At 38.3% G+C, this 17,701-nt stretch overlaps 1 protein-coding gene across 1 annotated transcript in view; it reads left to right on the forward strand.

Moving 5' to 3' along the window:
* Nucleotides 1-625: 625 nt before the first annotated feature.
* The window catches only part of LOC149840810 (SUPPRESSOR-OF-WHITE-APRICOT/SURP RNA-binding domain containing protein 1-like), a 31,757-nt gene continuing 14,681 nt past the window's right edge, over nucleotides 626-17,701 (forward strand). The window contains exon 1 of the mRNA XM_090003356.1: nucleotides 626-1,720. Coding sequence (XP_089859482.1) covers nucleotides 732-1,720 — 989 coding nt within the window. The 5' untranslated portion in view covers nucleotides 626-731. The remainder of the gene's footprint in view (nucleotides 1,721-17,701) is intronic.

The raw sequence follows: 17,701 nt of genomic DNA on the forward strand, positions 1-17,701 counted from the left end.
AGACAAGGTTTAAGTTCAACACTGATGAACAATAAAAAAAAACGTATGAAGTTCAATAACTAAAACATGCAACAAAACATTGAAAATTGAACTGTTTCCTTCGTATCATAATGCGATATGAAAAGAACAATGTGCATCATCCGTAGCTACATCTATTCAAGGTCACACTAACTGCCAGCAATAATTTTCCAACGACGTACTGAGGAAATTTCAATTAGAGGTGTTTGGTTCATGGCCCTTCTTGTGAAAGAAGCTCATGAAAGAGGGCTTCTTAGGAGGGGTGAATCAAACATATTCATGAAAAATATGTTATGGATCACATATAAAAGGTGGCTTTTCTGTCAAGATGGGTTCACACTTCTTTCCACAAAAAATTACTTTCCCTCTGGGTGTCTTTTCAAGAAAAAGTGATTTCTCTGGATTGTAACAAACACCCCTCTATTAATAACGGGAGCTCGGTGTGGTTGGTAGGAGCTGTCAGTGCACGTCTCCCTGTGGTGGGACGTTGCAGGTTCAAAACCCGAGTGGTACTGATGGGTCTGCCCAACCACAGCTTGCCTTTCAAAACAAACACCCCTCTAAGAAAAGAAATCCACGAAAAAACAAACAGGAGCAAACAATCCAACAAAAAAAAATAAAGTAACAAAACTTAAACCGACACTGTTCGTTCGTAGCCTTCTTCTTCGCATGCTATTTTTCCCTTTAATTGTAGACAAGGAAGGAAGAGAGGGATGGAGCCCCATGAATTTGCAGCGGCTGCTGCCTACGCCCAGCAACAGCAGCAACAAGCAGCGGGCGTCCCACCTCCCCAGTTCCCCGGCTACCACCAGCAGCAATTCCCCCAACACCCATCTTCTTTCATCCCTCCCCACCACCTCCAGCAGCAACAGCAGCACCCCTTTCACCCTCTCCACCACCAACAGCAACAGCAGCAACATCTCCACCACCTCACATCTCTCCAATTCCCCTTCCACCGCCCCCACCTCCTCTCTCCCCAACCCTTCCCTCCCCATCTCCCCCCTCCCCACCAGCTCCCCCACCATGCCAACATCCCCCACCCTCTTTTCAAATCCTTTGAGCCTCCCCCACCTCCCTGCCCCCCGCCCTCCGACCCCGAGCTCCACAAACGGATCGACAAGCTCGTCGAGTACACCGCCAAGAACGGGCCCGAATTCGAAGCCATGATTCGCGAGAAGCAGCAGGACAATCCGGAGTACGCGTTCCTTTTCGGTGGCGAGGGCGCTGGTTACTACCGCCACAGGCTCTGGCTCTGTATCCATGTCCCTGGCAACCCTCCTTCCTCGTTCCCGCAGATGCCGCCGATGAATCCCGCCTTGAATCCTCCGATGATGGGCGGCCCGCCGATGCACCATTCCCCTTTTGTGGGTGGTGGGTTTTATGATCAGCAGCAGCAACAGCATCAGCAGCAACTCGCCTATATGGGCGGCGGTGGCGGGCATGGGCGGGGCGAGTTTGAAACGAAGTCGTTCAAAGGTCTGGCTGGTCCGCTTCCATCTGATGTAGCAGCTGAGCTGAACAATGTGCTTAACAATCTCTCTGGGACCAAGGAATCGATCAAGGGCACAAAAATATGGTTTATGCAGAGGTCTCCTTTCGCGCCTGCTCTCGCGGAGGCGCTCAGGGATAGGGTGCTCGCTCTCGACGATTCGGAAAGGCAGCTGCATGTAATTTATCTTGCCAATGACATCCTCTTTGATAGGTTTGTTGACATAATGCTTGTAATGATTTACCTTCGCTGCAAAAATTTAGCTTTTTATTGCTTTACTTTATTATTGCTGCTTCAAAGCTAGTATTGTGGTAAAATAGCATATGAATTCCACATTGTGATTAGTTTACTTTTGCTTATTTGTATTCCTTACGGGATAAATAGCATGGTTTCACCTCTATACATTTTTCGGGTTTTGGTTTTGTGCGGAGGGATTTGTGGAAATAAGTGGGGAAGTGGTGGATTTGATGTTTATTCTCACGTTGGTTTATTGTATTACTGGTCGTTTTGCCCTAGGAGCACGATATTACAAAAATGATGATGCTGGTAGCTACACCGGGTGCTTTTCTCAGTTTCTGTGCTGATATTTTTTGATACCATAGTTTTGCTTATTTCTGTGAGTCGCAGTAGCATAGTTTTTCCATTACATTGGTAGTGCGGTACTTTGATGTCAAGATCCTTGATTAGGAAGAGGAGGGAAGTGCATTGGAAGCATGCTTCTCCAGGCATCGGAATCATGATTGCCATATAGTGGAGCCTATTCTCCAGGTTTAGGAAACTTTGATTCCCAAGAGAATGGAATTATGGGTCTATTTCCTTTTTGTTTTAAGTATAAAACTAAGCCATTTTTCTTTAATTGTTTGTATCAACAAAGGGTTCTGGTAATAATTTCAGCGGTATGTATCTCTTGTTCTTTTCTTTTTTTGATAACTAACAAAATAGGGAAGAAAAAGGTTATACAGGCCAGGAAAATAGAAAAGAGAGGAAAATTTTAAAAAGGTAACAGAGTGACCTGAAAGTAAAGGAAAAAAGGAAAATATATGATAGAGGCAAGAGAAAAGAACAAAAATTGAGTCAAGAAAAAGAAAGAAAACCCATTGAAAAGAGTTAGGGTTTTTAACTTTTTAGAAAGAGGATTGTATATGGTTATTGAGAGAGTTTGCAAGAAATAAAGAAGTAGCATAGAAAATTAACCAAGAGAATTGCACCAGACTAATGTCACATTGATGTAAATCTTCATTACCATATGTAAATGTTTGCTTTCTCTTGAAGATATCTGCCTTGCAAGACAGAGAAAGTGGAAAGGAGAAAAGGAGAGAACAGCTGATATGATCCATTATATAAACTGCATGTCCCTGACAGTGAAGATCCCAAGAAAGAAAGGTTAGAACTTTGCCACTTTTAAATTTCACATATTAAAGAACAAAATAATATGTGAAACTACAAGATGACATCATTTTCTATCGAACTGGGTATACATGCAAATGCTTTAATGAGAGAGAGAGAGATTCCATAACTTGTGTGGACCAGTGTTATCAGTATCATATTGTACGATATGATACACTTTATCGATAGGAGAGCTGATACAATATTGCTCTTGTATCGGTAATTTAACGATTATTGATCCATATTGATTGTATCATGTGATAGAGGGGTGTATCATACTGTATTGTACGAGCCGACTAAATTTTTTCTAAAGGTTTTTGATGCCGTAAAAATGGCTACCAACAACTTATGGGGATCACTTTTAAGTCTTCAAAGGTCACTTTGACCCCATTTTTTTGCATTATCCGTCCCCAACCCTTGTTTCTAAGCCTACCAATTGATTTTTAGGTTCAAATCAACCCGAAAATTTGGGGCTTTTGATAGATCCGAGCCCTCGAGGTGTGATTTACCCTAAAGCAACCAATTTCTATCCTAGATAACGTTTTTTTTCTCTATCCCTGATTGAAGGTGTTTAGGCATTGGCTATGTTAAGGGACCCTGACATGGGACCATTGTACACCGGTTTATAAAAGGAATAGGTTGTGTAACCAGTGCAACTATTGTCAAAAGGTGATTCATATGGGCATTATCAAGTTTATCACATCTTCCATTCCTAATAAATTTAAAATACTATGGTGGTTTCATGCATTAATTGTGACTACCAAGGGTAGTTAACTCAATTTCAGAAAGTCTAAAATGTGTATCCATTAGTTATGTTTTTTGAGTGCAAGTCATCTCTTAGGGTATATTTGATACTTATTACACTAGAATAATATATTATTTTATTATCTAAGAATATATGATTATTTTTGTACTTTTAAGTTTATTGTTCATGAATTAAAAATATTTTGAACTTTCTTATTATGATACGCTGATGCCAAGTGATGAAAAATGGGTAAGAGAAGTACTCTACTTTTGATGAGAGAAACAGTCTAACTAGCTTTCTTATTTCAATAAAGTTTTAAGGAAAGAGAAGGAAAATATTGAGAAAAGTTAGCTTCTTACTTGAAAACTTCCTGTATATTGAATTCTTGCATTTCAAATATTTTACTTTTTATATAGATGTTATTGCCAAATAAAAAAAATCATCTACATATCAAAATAGATGGGGCAATGTAGATTTACTGGTGTCCTTGGTAAGGGAATTGATGAACGAGACCAATAGTGTTTTTAAATTTGTTTACCTGTTAGTGTTCATGAAATTTTGTGGATGTTAGATCCTACACACACACACATTAAAATGTATGAGGGCCAGTGCTTGGTGCATTGATTAAGTGCTTGCGCTGTAAGCGAGGAATATGCCCATTTCCAATCTGCCCCTATCCACAACACCGCAAAATTACAGGAACACACTGGAATGGCCCTTTTGTGTGTGTGTGTATAGATAGATATATATATAGAGAGAGTGTGGGTAAGCGTGCACTGATTTATCTGTGAGCTTGGAATGCACTCAAAATTTCACCAATTTTTAATTTTATTTTATTTGTATAAAATTCTAATCATACAGATATGTTCTACATGGTTGAATTAGTAGTGACTTGCTTTTGAATCATCTGACTTTGACATGTCAGTAGGTTTTTTTAAGGGTTGAAAAATCAATGGCCCACCAATTTTTAAATTTGAAACGCTATAAAATTGCATTTTTTTTTATGAAAAAAACATGAACCAAGGGCCGATTTCTAATAAATGGAATATGCCGAATACATCCATATGACTAAATCAATGGAAAATGCTGCCTAATATCAGTGCACTCGAGGCGTGCACACCCACCCGTTTTTCCATATATATATGTGTGTTTGTGTTCATTTGCTTATGCTTATGCTTTCATCTTTCTTGCGTTCATTCTCCATTCCTATCTTTCTAATTTCTTAAGTTCTCTCTTATAAACCTGATGATCTATGTCACATGGGTGCGGGTGCGGGTGCGACACGGGTGCGGCGCAATTTCAAAAATTTTGGACACGGGGACTCGGCTATATATATATTAAAAAAAAAAATATATATATATATATATATATATATATATATATATATATATATATATATATATATATATATATATATATAAGACTCGGTCAAAGTTGTGCCCATTAGGGGACAGGTGATGAGTTGTGAAGGCATTCTGTACACTTTCTTCATACAGGAATAATTCACTTTTGGGCACTTTCTTCATACACTGAAATAATTCACTTTCTTCATACAGGAAAAAACCACAAAAACTTGAGTTGTGCCCATTCTGTACTTAAAACTTGAAAGTGTACAGGTTTTTTAGTTGTGATGGGTTTTTTTCCTTACAGTTGTAGCCCAAAAAATTTAAAAAAAAAAAATTCCAAAAAATGGACCAAAATGACCCTGGGTGCGTTGACCACACCCAGGGTCGGGTTGACCGAGTCCGAGCCGCACCCGTGTCCGCACCCGTGTCAGTGCGTGTCGACGTGGGTGCGGCGACCTTGGAGCCGAGTCCGTGTGACATAGCTGATGATTTGTTAGGTCTCCTGTATGAATCCAACTAGTTTGTGGGTTACTTCTGTAAAAGTATCTCCAACAAGATACTACGGACAATATTACAATATTCTTGGAAATAAATGCATATACAAACGCCCAACAAGAACACTTGAAACACTTGTGCACACAATGCACAACACAAACTCACAAATGCACAAATACGAACCCAAAAGTCATAAGTTCCACTAACATAGGCTTGGGCTATAATCCCAAAGCCTTAAGCAATACACAAGGGGAGAAACCCTTTAAATAGAGGAGGTGGAGTCCTTGGAGAGGCTCCACCTCTGGCCGTTGGAAGGGGCCCAACGACTAGATGGTGGGCCCCTCCAAGGTGCTTTCCACCTTTTACAAAAAACAACAAAAAGAAAAAAGAAAAAAGAAAAAAGAAAAAAGAAAAAAGAAAAAAGAAAAAAGAAAAAAGAAAAAGAATAAAAGGAAATTACAAAACATATTCTAAAAAGAATATGTTGTAAAAAGACTAAACTACCCCTACGGCTAAACAGTTAGAAATATATATTATATATATATATAATAAGTAGATACATATACATATATATTAATATATGTATATGTATTACCTTATAATATAAAATATATATATATATTACATTGCATGATTAGATTACATAATTTAACAACTTCTCATGAATGGGTTTTATTTATTTGAATATTGACATTGATCATATGAGTGCCTTAGTAGATGACACCATTAGAAAGCTAAGAAGCAGAGTTTTAAAATCCTCCCTTTTATTGTTGTATGCTACAAATGAGACTTGAGAGGGAATAAAAGTTTTTGTATCTCTCTTACTTTACACAAGTTACAACAATGCTTCATGTGATATTTGGAATTTCAAAAATGTGGGTTATGTAAACCCTTGATTGGGAGGGATAAGATGATGTGTATCCTTGTTGGAAGGTTTGATAACTTTCCTCAAATGCAATGATGCCAATTTAAACAATGAGAGGAGTTAAATCCAGCTGAAAAAGATATGGTTGTTGAATATACTAACCTCCTTGGTTTCATGCCTATGAGCAAACCCTTCTTGGTGAGGCGTGGAACCACCATTCAAAATTTGAATTTGTATGATGTGGAATCTTTGTGAGCCTTGTGCTCTAACAGTCCCTAGAAGTGCACACAAGTCGAGTTCGAGCCGAGCTTAGGCTGGCTCGGCTCAGCTCGTTCAAAAAAATTAGCTGTTCAAGTTTGGCTCAAGCTCGAGCCGAGCTTGAACAACTTTTGTCCAAACTCGGCTTGAGTCGAACTTGAGTTTGGCTCGGCTCGAGCCGAACATTTTTTATTTAAAAAAAATTAATATGTAGTGAAGATAGTGGGTTTCTATATACCCACCTTCCTGAAAAGGGTCAACACCTTACTTTAGGCAAAGCCTTCTGATATGTTTACTTTGCAAACATAAATGATTCATATACCATATAGATGCATTATATATCTACACAAACCGAGCTTAATCGGGCTAATCGAGCTCAACCAAGCTTTCTTGCCTGATCAACCTCAGCTCATTTATGTATACTGAGTTTCAGCCTGTGCTCAAGCTCAACTCGTTTATCTACTTGAACGAGTTTGAGCCGAGCTTAAATGAGTCGAGCCCGAGCTAGCTGGACTCGTTGTGCACCCCTAACAGTCCCTTCCTCAAGGTCAACATCTCCATGTGATGTTGAGCTTGTCTCTTAGAAGATTGAGCCTGGTTGAGCTTAGAAGATTTGGTGAAGATGTTGCCTAGTTGATCTTTGGTGGATATATACCAAACCTAGAGGACCCATTTGGCTACATGGTTTAGAACAAAGTGGAAAACTATTTCATTGTATTTACTCCAATTATGGAAAACTGATTCATAGTTAGATACGTGGCTCCAATATGATTGCTCTAGGTGTCTGTAACCTAGTTCCAATAGAAGTGATTGCAGCCAAATGAGTTCAACTACTAAATTCATTAAGGCTCGATACTCAGCTCTGTTGCTGGACCGAGACACAATATGTTGCTTTTCCAGGAGATGAGATTTGGACCTAGGAACACGACATAGCCACCCATAGGTTTTCTGTCTTAGGGCATCCCAACCAAACCACATCTATTTAAGCTTGGAGTGTTGTGGAATTGGATCTTTTGAGGAGCAGTCCATAGTAATGTATGCTTTAAATATTGGAGGATCATTTAACTATCGTTTAGTGAACTATGGTTGGGCATTGCGTCAATTGACATACTTTGTTTACTATGGGAGCAATCTAGACAATTGAGAGTGACATATTGTAAAGCATCTACTACAACAACAACAACAACAACTACGCCTTCATCCCAAAACAATTGGGGTCAGCGATATGAACCAAAAAAGAAATTCATTTTGGGTCTTCCACATGAATCCTTTTCCTCCAATCATTTCTATCCAACGCCATGTCCTCGGTGAGGTTCAAAGCATTCATATCCTTTCCTATCATCTCCATCCAAGTCTTCCTAGGCCTACCCCGACCTCTTTTAACTAATATATTTTCCCATTTCTCCAACCTTCTAACTGGAGCATCATTAGGCCTTCGCCGAATATGTCCAAACCACCGTAAACGATTCTCTCGCATCTTATTTTCAATGGGTGCAACACCTACCTTCTTACGTATCTCTTCGTTCCGAATCTTATCTTTTATTGTATTTCCACACATCCATCTAAGCATCCGCATCTCAGCTACACTCATTTTTTGAATATGATGTCTCTTGGCAGCCCAACATTCCGTACCATATAGTAAAGCGGGTCTAATAGTCGTCCTATAAAACTTTCCCTTCAACCGCAATGGCATTCTACGATCGCACAGCACTCCAGTAGCACTATTTCATTTCATCCACCCAACCTTTATCCTATGATTTACATCTCCATCAATTTCTCCATACTTTTGAATGATGGATCCCAAATATTTGAAATAATCATTCACCGGTATATCTTTCTCACCAAGCTTCACTACACTCCCATCACTACTTCGTTGCTTACTAAACCGACATTCCATATATTCAGTCTTACTCTTACTCAACTTAAAACCTCTAGCTTCCAATGTCTGTCTCCATAATTCTAACTTAGCATTAACCCCAGCTCTAGACTCATCAATCAAAACAATATCATCAGCAAACAACATACACCACGGTACATTTTCTTGAATTGATCTCGTAAGCTCATCCATCACTATCGCAAATAGGAAAGGGCTTAAAGCAGATCCTTGATGTAACCCAACCGTTATCGGAAAATTGGTTGTCACCCCTCCACAAGTGCGGACATTGGTTACTACTCCTTCATACATATCTTTAATTATACTAATGTACTTGAGAGAAACACCTTTCTTCATCATTGTCCACCAGAGAACGTCCCTAGGTACTCTATCGTATGCCTTCTCTAAATCAATAAAAACCATATGCAAATCTTTGTTCCTCTATATCTTTCAATAAGTTGTCTAAGAAGATGTATAGCTTCCATAGTTGATCTTCCAGGCATAAAACCAAATTGATTCTCCGATATCATGACAACCTTCCTCAACCTAGACTCAATCACCCTCTCCCAAAGTTTCATAGTATGACTCATGAGTTTTATACCACGATAGTTTGTGCAATCTTGTATATCACCCTTATTCTTATATAAAGGCACCAAAGTACTCTTCCTCCACTCATTAGGCATCTTATTTGTTCGCCAAATCAAGTTAAAAAGATTTGTCAACCATTCTAAACCTTTCTCTCCCAAGCATTTCCAAGCCTCGATAGGTATACCATCTGGGCCAACTGCCCTTCTTGATTTCATTTTCTTCAAAGCCTCTGCAATTTCTTTCTTTTGAATCTTGCGCATGAAGTCACGTTTATCTCATGAAAAGGAATGGAGAAGTCTCCAAGATCTTGAGCATGACTATCATTAAATAGCTTATCAAAATAATCTTTCCATCTCTCCTTAATCTCCTCATCTTTGACTAAAACCCTTTGCGTTTCATCTTTGATACATCTAACCATACCCAAATCCTTCGATTTTCTATCTCTCATCTTTGCAAGCCTATAAATATCCTTCTCGCCTTCTTTGGTATCCAACTTGTCATAAACCTCCTTATATACCTTAGCCCTCGCGTTTCGAACAACTTTTTTAGCTTCCTTCTTTGCTATCATATACTTCTCCAAATTCTCATTATCACGACTCTTACTTAGATTTCTATAACAATCTTTTTTAACCTTAATAGCTAATTTGACATCCTCGTTCCACCATGATGTATCCTTACCTAGTGGTGCACCGCCTTTAGACTCACCCAATACCTCCTTAGCTACTTTTCTCATACCACCCGCTATCTTATTCCACATTGATTCTGAATCCTCCTCGAGACACCAATCAACTTCCTTAACTACCTGCTCTACAAACATTCCTTGTTTAGCTCCTTTCAGTGCCCACCACTTAATTCTAGGATCTATCCTATGTCTATCCCTTTTGCGGCATTGTCTAATTCTAAGATCTAAAATTAAGACTCTATGTTGTGTAGCTACACTTTCTCCTGGTATAACCTTACAATCGATGCAACAACCCCTATCTCTCTTTCTAAGTAGGAAAAAATCTATCTGACTCGTATTAACCCCACTTTTAAATGTTACTAGGTGAGACTCCCTCTTCCTAAACCAAGTGTTTGCTAAGATCATATCATAGGACAAACAAAAATCTAAAATCCTTTCTCCACTTTCATTTCTTTCTCCTATACCATAGCCTCCATGGATATTCTCAAATCCATCCCTACTAATGCCTACATGTCCATTAAGGTCACCGCCGATGAAAAGCTTTTCTCCATAAGATGTCTCTTGTACTATTCCATCTAAATCTTCCCAAAATTGATGCTTAATGGAATCATCTAAACCTACTTGAGGTGCATAAACACTAATAATATTAATAATATCCGTACCTAATACTAATTTAATAAGTAAAATTCTATCACCCTTCCTACGGACCTCAACTACATTATCTATAAACTGACGACTCATAACAATCCCTACTCCATTCCTATTCCTATTTATTCCTGTATACCAAATCTTATATCCCCAAGGTTCTATCACTTTAGCTTTCTCACCTACCCATTTGGTCTCTTGAAGACATAAAATATCAATCTTTCTCCTACACATAACATCTACTAACTCTACCAACTTACCAGTTAAAGACCCTATGTTCCAAGTGGCTAACCTAATTTTATGGTCTTGGACTAACTTCTTTACCCCCACCCGTCCAACAAAGTGAGGGAACCCTTGCCTATTTGACACCACACCCGGGCGCCGGTGTGACGCGTCGCTTCTGGGCGACGACCTAGCAACCCTTGCACATTTATCACTGCCTCCGGGCCTAGAGAGTACAGCGCGTCGCTCAGTAGGGAACGCCCCAACGAAATTCTCATATTGGTTCATTTTCATAGGATATGACAAAGTTTTTATGCTGGCTGTCACAGGCCTACCGCAACCCTCCTCCTTTATCCGGGCTTGGGACCGGCAGTGTAAAGCATCCACTACATTTCAATATTGGGTGGCATCATCCAATGGATCTCTATAAGAAATGATACCTTCGTGCTAGACACTAATGGTGTAGAAGCGAGTTTGGCCCACTGTATAGATACTCGAGTTAGGAGATACAAAATGTATTTTAGGTAAGAAGTGTTAGACTATGGTATACAAAGTCGTCAACGAAGTTTACCACAAGAAGAGAGGAGAAGAAGAAGAAGAAGATAGACATGCTTCCCTTGAAATTACGTTTCTCAAAACAAGAAACATGTAGATCCTCTATCTTATATTTTCCAAATGTTAGTTTTTACCTATGTCACATAGGTGCGAGTGTGGATGCGAGTGTGGGTGCGGCGATACGACACTTTAAAAAAACTTGGGTGCGGAGGTACGAGGAGGGTATATATATATATACTTTAACAATTTTAAGTTAGCACTACTAATGAAATAAAAATAATTATCATATCATCAATTCATGCAATAAATTAAATTAACTACGAAGTACAAGTCAAGTCAAGCAGATTTCATACCAATCAAACAAGTCAAGCAAAAAAGAAGCAAATTATACTAACAAAAAAAGCGAACAATACATAATCGCATATCAAAATTATATCATACACAATGTATATGATGAGGTAATGATTCTAATAATTTTCTTTTTCTTCATCAATTTCATCATAAGAAGAAAGAACAAACTCAGTTAAGTTCATGTTTGCGGTGTTAAAATCATGCTCTCCCTCCAAGTCACATTCATCTGGGTTTACATTCCAAAATTTGGATGATCCTTGTCTGCATTATAATTAAAATTGAAAAATATTAAATACATGCATATTTAGATGAAGAAATTATAAAATAGTCAAATAACTAAGAGACAAATTAAAAAATAGTACCTGTATTTCACATTGGTTCGTGAAAGTAATCAAAGATTTAAATGAACAAAGACTAAATCCTTTGCATGCTGGTGAGTTTGTTTCTCTTGATGTTGTTTACTTGTGCGGCTGCCTCTTTGGCGAGTCCATGTGACATATTTTTACTTGTGTTCTTGGCCCTTAAGTGTCTTATGTGCATGCGTTCTTGTATTGACCCATAAGTTGTCTTTGTTGTTTATGCTCTTGTATTCTTGGAAGCCCATAAGAGGCACCCACTTGTGTTATTTTTCCTTTTTCATTACAAAGACATGGTGTCAACCCCATCCACAAAACGAATGTCATAAGACTTCAGCAGAGGGTCAAATTGAGAGTTTCACAATGGGTAGTTATCTGATGAAAGTTTGATCATCAAAAAATGTTGTGTTAGTTGGCACAGGAAATGATGGGTATGGCATTGAAAGATTTAGACCTGTTGATAAGTAGCTGTGGTGTTAGCCGACTGGTTTGATGTACATGATCACTCCATTTTGACCGTGAGGTTATTTTGTCTCTTTCTTACTTTACGTGACGATAGATTATATAGCTACATTCGGAAACTAAAAAATGTGGGTTAGCTATGATGACTCAACTGGTGAATATCTCGAACTAGATCTGCAAATCCGGCCTGATTTGATAACAAACCTGAACTTGAATAATTAGGCTGCTGATCAGCTAAACCATTAAACACATTCTGAACATTAAACGCCTGGAGGGCAGAATTGTTCAAAAGGGGATTACTTCTAGGACTGTGTTCCCTAAAAGTCACATCCCCAAGATCTGGCTGGAGGCTCCGGAGAGCAGAAAATCTGTTAGCAAGTGCATCCTCTCCTTGAGTTGAATGTGAATGAACAGATATCGGTACAGATTTTTTCCGGGACACCTTTTGCTGTGCCAAATTTCGATCATCAAAGTAGCTTTTGCTTATCTTCTTTAAGCACCTTGCACCAATATAGCCACGACCAAAACAGAAACCATAGATTAAATTCAGTGATTCAATCTCCAGAGTTAAATCTCCACTGAACTCATTGCTGATATTAATAGGAATGACTTCTTGTAAATCCACATTCACTGGAAAATCTAATAGAATCCTTGCATAATCTTACCTTTGAAGATACTTGGTACGATCATTCACAGGAATAAATTTCCCTTTAGCAGCTTCCCCTATTAACCAATAAAGATTTAAGTGCCAAATAGCAGGTGGGATGTTGAATGCATTAGTCCATATTGGGATGTATTTATGACCCTGAAATTTCAGTATTCCAATGTAATAAAATATGTGGAAGCACGAAACACTAGCCATAAGGGCTTACAAGATCATAACCATACAAGTGCACATGCACAGGTTCACTATGGGACAATACAAAAGCCAATAAGGCAACAATAAGAACACAAGAAATAAAAAATTATATGACTTTATTGATCAAATGCTTAACACTATTATTGAAAGAACAAGAGGGGTGAACCCCTATTTATACACATCTCAACACCTAAGGGGGAGGCCATTGGGAGCTCCCAAAAAGCCGTTGGGAGCCCAATGGTTGGGCAGCTCCAACGACTCTTTGGTCCAATGACCAAAGAGCCCCTTAGTCTTTTGGTTAAAGACAAAAAGAAAAATAAAAACAAAAAAATAAATAAACTGTCCCTAGTGGACAGGTTTTATTACAAGGAGAAAAGACCAAAATACCCCTGACTTGGAAAGTAAATTACAATATATATATATATACACTATTTTAACACCTCTCCTTAAACTTACGGTGTAAACACTGAAAGTTTGTTTAGAAAAAACAAAAAATGTAGCAAAAGCTTTAGTAAAGAAGTTTGAAAGCTGGAATTTTGAAGCAACAAAAGGCAATTCAATAGTTCCTCTCAAGAATTCATCACGAACATAATGACAATCCATCTTGATGTGCTTGGAAGGTGTTTGTTGGCAATGTAAATTGCACTTTTATTGTCACAATACATCTTCGAGGGTTTGGAGATATCGACACCCATATATTTGAGAAGATTTCTTATCCATACAAGCTCCATAATTGTTGTTGTCATTAGCTCTGTATTCAGCTTCAGTAGAAGATAATGAGACTTTTTGTTGCTTTTTGCATCTCTAAGCAGTCAGTGAATCTCTTAAAAAAACACAAAAACTAGTAATTGAGATTTCCTCCCCAATCAGCATCATTATATGGAAGTAAATCTAAAGATGAAGATGAGGATAGAAAGAACCCTTCACTTATGGTATTCTTGATATATCTGACGATCCTTAGTATAACATTCATGTGCACAGTTGTTAGAGCATGTTGAAATTGACTAGCAGAGTGAACTGCATGTGCTATATCTGGTTTGGTGATAAACAGATAAGTGTGAGACCCAATTAGCTGTCTGTAAGATGTGGGATCTTCAACAAGAGTCTCATCTTCAAGTCTTAATTTATCATTCACCACTTCAGGAGTTTTCACTTTCTTATCATTTGAAATTCTAAATTTAGTACAAATATCGACAACAAGTTTCATTTAAGAAAGTATGTACCCTTTGAGAGAATATGCAACTTCAATTCTTAGAAAATATCTTAAGAATCCTAAGTCGAACATATCAAAATTTTCTTTTAAAACATTTTTAACATTGCTAACTCCATGTTTGTCATTTCCTGTTATTATCATATCATATACATTAAGTAAAAGGATAACAATGTTGGTACTTGTACTTTTGACAAATCGAACAGTGTCAGTATATCAGGAATGAAAACCCAAATTAATCATAACATTACTGAATCTATCATACTAGGCCTTAGGAGCCAGTTTAAGACCATACAAAGCCTTTAAAAGTTTAAGAGATTTTTTTTTTCAATATCAAATTCCGACGGAGGGTCCATATAAAATTTTTCATTTAGTTCTCTATTAAGAAAGACATTTTTTACATCTAATTGATATATAAACCATTTTTTAATTGAAGCAATGACTATTAGGGTCCTAACACTAGTCATTCTAGTTGTGGGTGCAAAAGTTTCCTCATAGTTAATTCCATATTCTTGGGTTTATCATTTAGCCATTAACCTAGCTTTATATCTTTCTAGAGTTTCATCACTTTTGGTTTTTATCTTAAAAACTCATCTACATCCAATGGTTTACTTGTTTAAAGGTAACATAATTACTTCCCAAGTTTTTGCTTTCCTAAGGGCATCTAATTTTATGTTCATAAGCTTCAATCCAATAAGGAACATTTTTAGCTTCATTATAATGTGAAAGCTCATGGTAGGCATGTAATGCTATTAAGCAAGTCCTATAATTGGGAGACAATGAATCATAAGAGACAAACCTGTAGAAAAGAAAAAGAGGGAGAGAGAGACGTCTTTTTCATGTATTAGGTCTAATCTCTACTCGTTTAAATAGAGATCAGCCATAAGAAAGAATTTACATATGGGTCCCTCATTATTTAGAGAATACCAAAATCAGACTTAAGTAAAACTTTAATAAGAAAAACTTTAGGAGGTTGACTTATTTTAACACTCCCTCTCAAGCTGGAGCATAAATATCAATCATGCTCAGCTTGCCGCAACATTTTGAGAAACTGAACCTGGCAAGAGGCATTGTAAAAATATCTGCAACTTGATCCTCAGATATTACATGCTTGGTAGATATATATCCAGCTTGAACCATATCTCTTATGTAGTGGCAGTCAACTTCAATATGTTTTATCCTCTCATGGAATACCAGATTATTTGCTATATATGTAGCCGCCTTGTTATCACACATCATCACCATAGGAGATGAAACCTTCACTTAAAGATCAGTCAACACAGTTCGAACTCACATCAATTCAGCTGCAGTTTGGGCCATAGCCCTATATTCAGATTCGACACTCGACCTAGCGACCACGGTTTGCTTCTTGCTTCTCCAAGAGATTAAGTTACCTCCCACAAATACACAGAATCCTGTGGTAGATTTTCTATCCTCTACAGACCCAGCATAATCAGCATCAGAGTAAGCAATTACCTCCAGAGTACCCCCCTTCTTGGATAATAACCCTTTTCCAGGGGAAGATTTTAAATACCTGAGTATCATCATTGTAGCATTCCAGTGTACCTCTGTTGGTTTGTCCATGAATTGGCTAACCTTGCTTACAGCTAAAGCAATATCAGGTCTAGTCACGGTCACGTACAGTAACTTCCCTACCAGCGAGCGATAACTCCTGTTATCGATGGGTTTTGACCCCTCGTCCAATAAATGAACTTTGTGATCCATGGGAATATTTGTTGGTTTAGCTCCCAACATTTCTGTCTCTTTTAATAGATCAAGAACATACTTTCGTTGAGACAAAACCACTCCCTCACTGCTCCTGGCCACTTCTATGCCCATAAAGCATCTAAGTGGACCAAGGTCTTTGGTAACAAAATGTTTTTGAAGATGAGCCTTTGTAGCTGCAATCTCTTTCATGTTATCTCCTGTAAGAATGATGTCATCTATATATACCACCATAACGACTAGGCCTGAGTTAGTTTTCTTAATAAATAATGAGTGGTCTGACGTTGACCTATCAAAACCAAACTTTGACGTCACATCAAACAACTTTTGAAACCATGCACGAGGACTTTGCTTCAACCCATATATCACCTTTCTTAATCTGCACACCTTCTGACACTCCCCCTCAACCTCGAACGCAGGAGGTTGTTGCATGTATACTGTCTCAGACAGATCCCCATATAGGAATACATTCTTCACATCTAGTTGACACAAACTTCATCCATGGTGAACAACTACCGAGAGAACAAGACAGATGGTGTCCATCCCCGCGACAGGAGAAAATGTCTCAAAGAAATCAACACCATATGTCTGAGTATAACCTTTTGCTACTAACCTGGCCTTATATCTTTCAATTGAATCATCTGAGTTGTACTTAATGGTATATACCCATTTGCATCCAACGATGTCCGCATCCACTGGGGGATCAACAAGATCCCATGTCTGTTGAGATAGTAAAGCATTCATTTCATCTTGCATAGCCTGCTTCCACCTGCTATCGAGAACGGCCGTTTGATAATTCAGATGAATAGTTTCAGCATATAAGGCTTAGATAAAAGCTTTCATCTGATTACCAATTCTGGCATCTGACACAAACTGAGACATAGGGTATAAGGTACATTGTCATATCCCCTTTCGTAGTGCTATTGGCCTGTTATCATCAACATGAATGTCATTGCTATCAGGAACACTTACCTCAGGAGAAGAAGATGATGGAGGCACTGGAGGAGGCGGAGTTCTACGCGCATACACCAATGGAGGATTGTGAAACCGTGAGGTAGGTGGAGTTGGATTCGGTAATGGGGGCACCGATTCCAAAGGAAAAGGAGGAACAGGAAGAGGAAAGGAGTCATCTTGATCAATTTGCAACTGTGCACCAGTACTGAAATAATATGGAATAGACTCTAAGAAAGATACATCCGCACTAACATACTCCCGACGGAAAATCGGATCATAACACCGATACCCCTTCTGATTCTTTGGATAGCCTATAAACATACACTTAGTGGCTTGAGTGACTAATTTATCACGGTCAGGTTCGAGTCTGTGCACAAAACAAACGCACCCAAATACCTTGGACGAAAGAGAGAAGAAAGGTACATTAGGATACATGATTTGCAAAGGAATTTGGTTTTCCACGAATGATGAAGGCATGCGGTTGATCAAATAACAAGTTGTGATAACCACATCACCCCAATATGAAGCAGGAACATTGGATTGAATCATAAGGGTGCGGGCTACATCAAGGAGGTGCCTATGTTTTCGCTCAGCCACCCCATTTTGTTTGGAAGTAT

Source organism: Nuphar pumila, chromosome 4, assembly GCF_984573655.1.
Source record: "Nuphar pumila chromosome 4, dmNupPumi1.hap1.1, whole genome shotgun sequence".
Classification (NCBI taxonomy): Eukaryota; Viridiplantae; Streptophyta; class Magnoliopsida; order Nymphaeales; family Nymphaeaceae; genus Nuphar; species Nuphar pumila.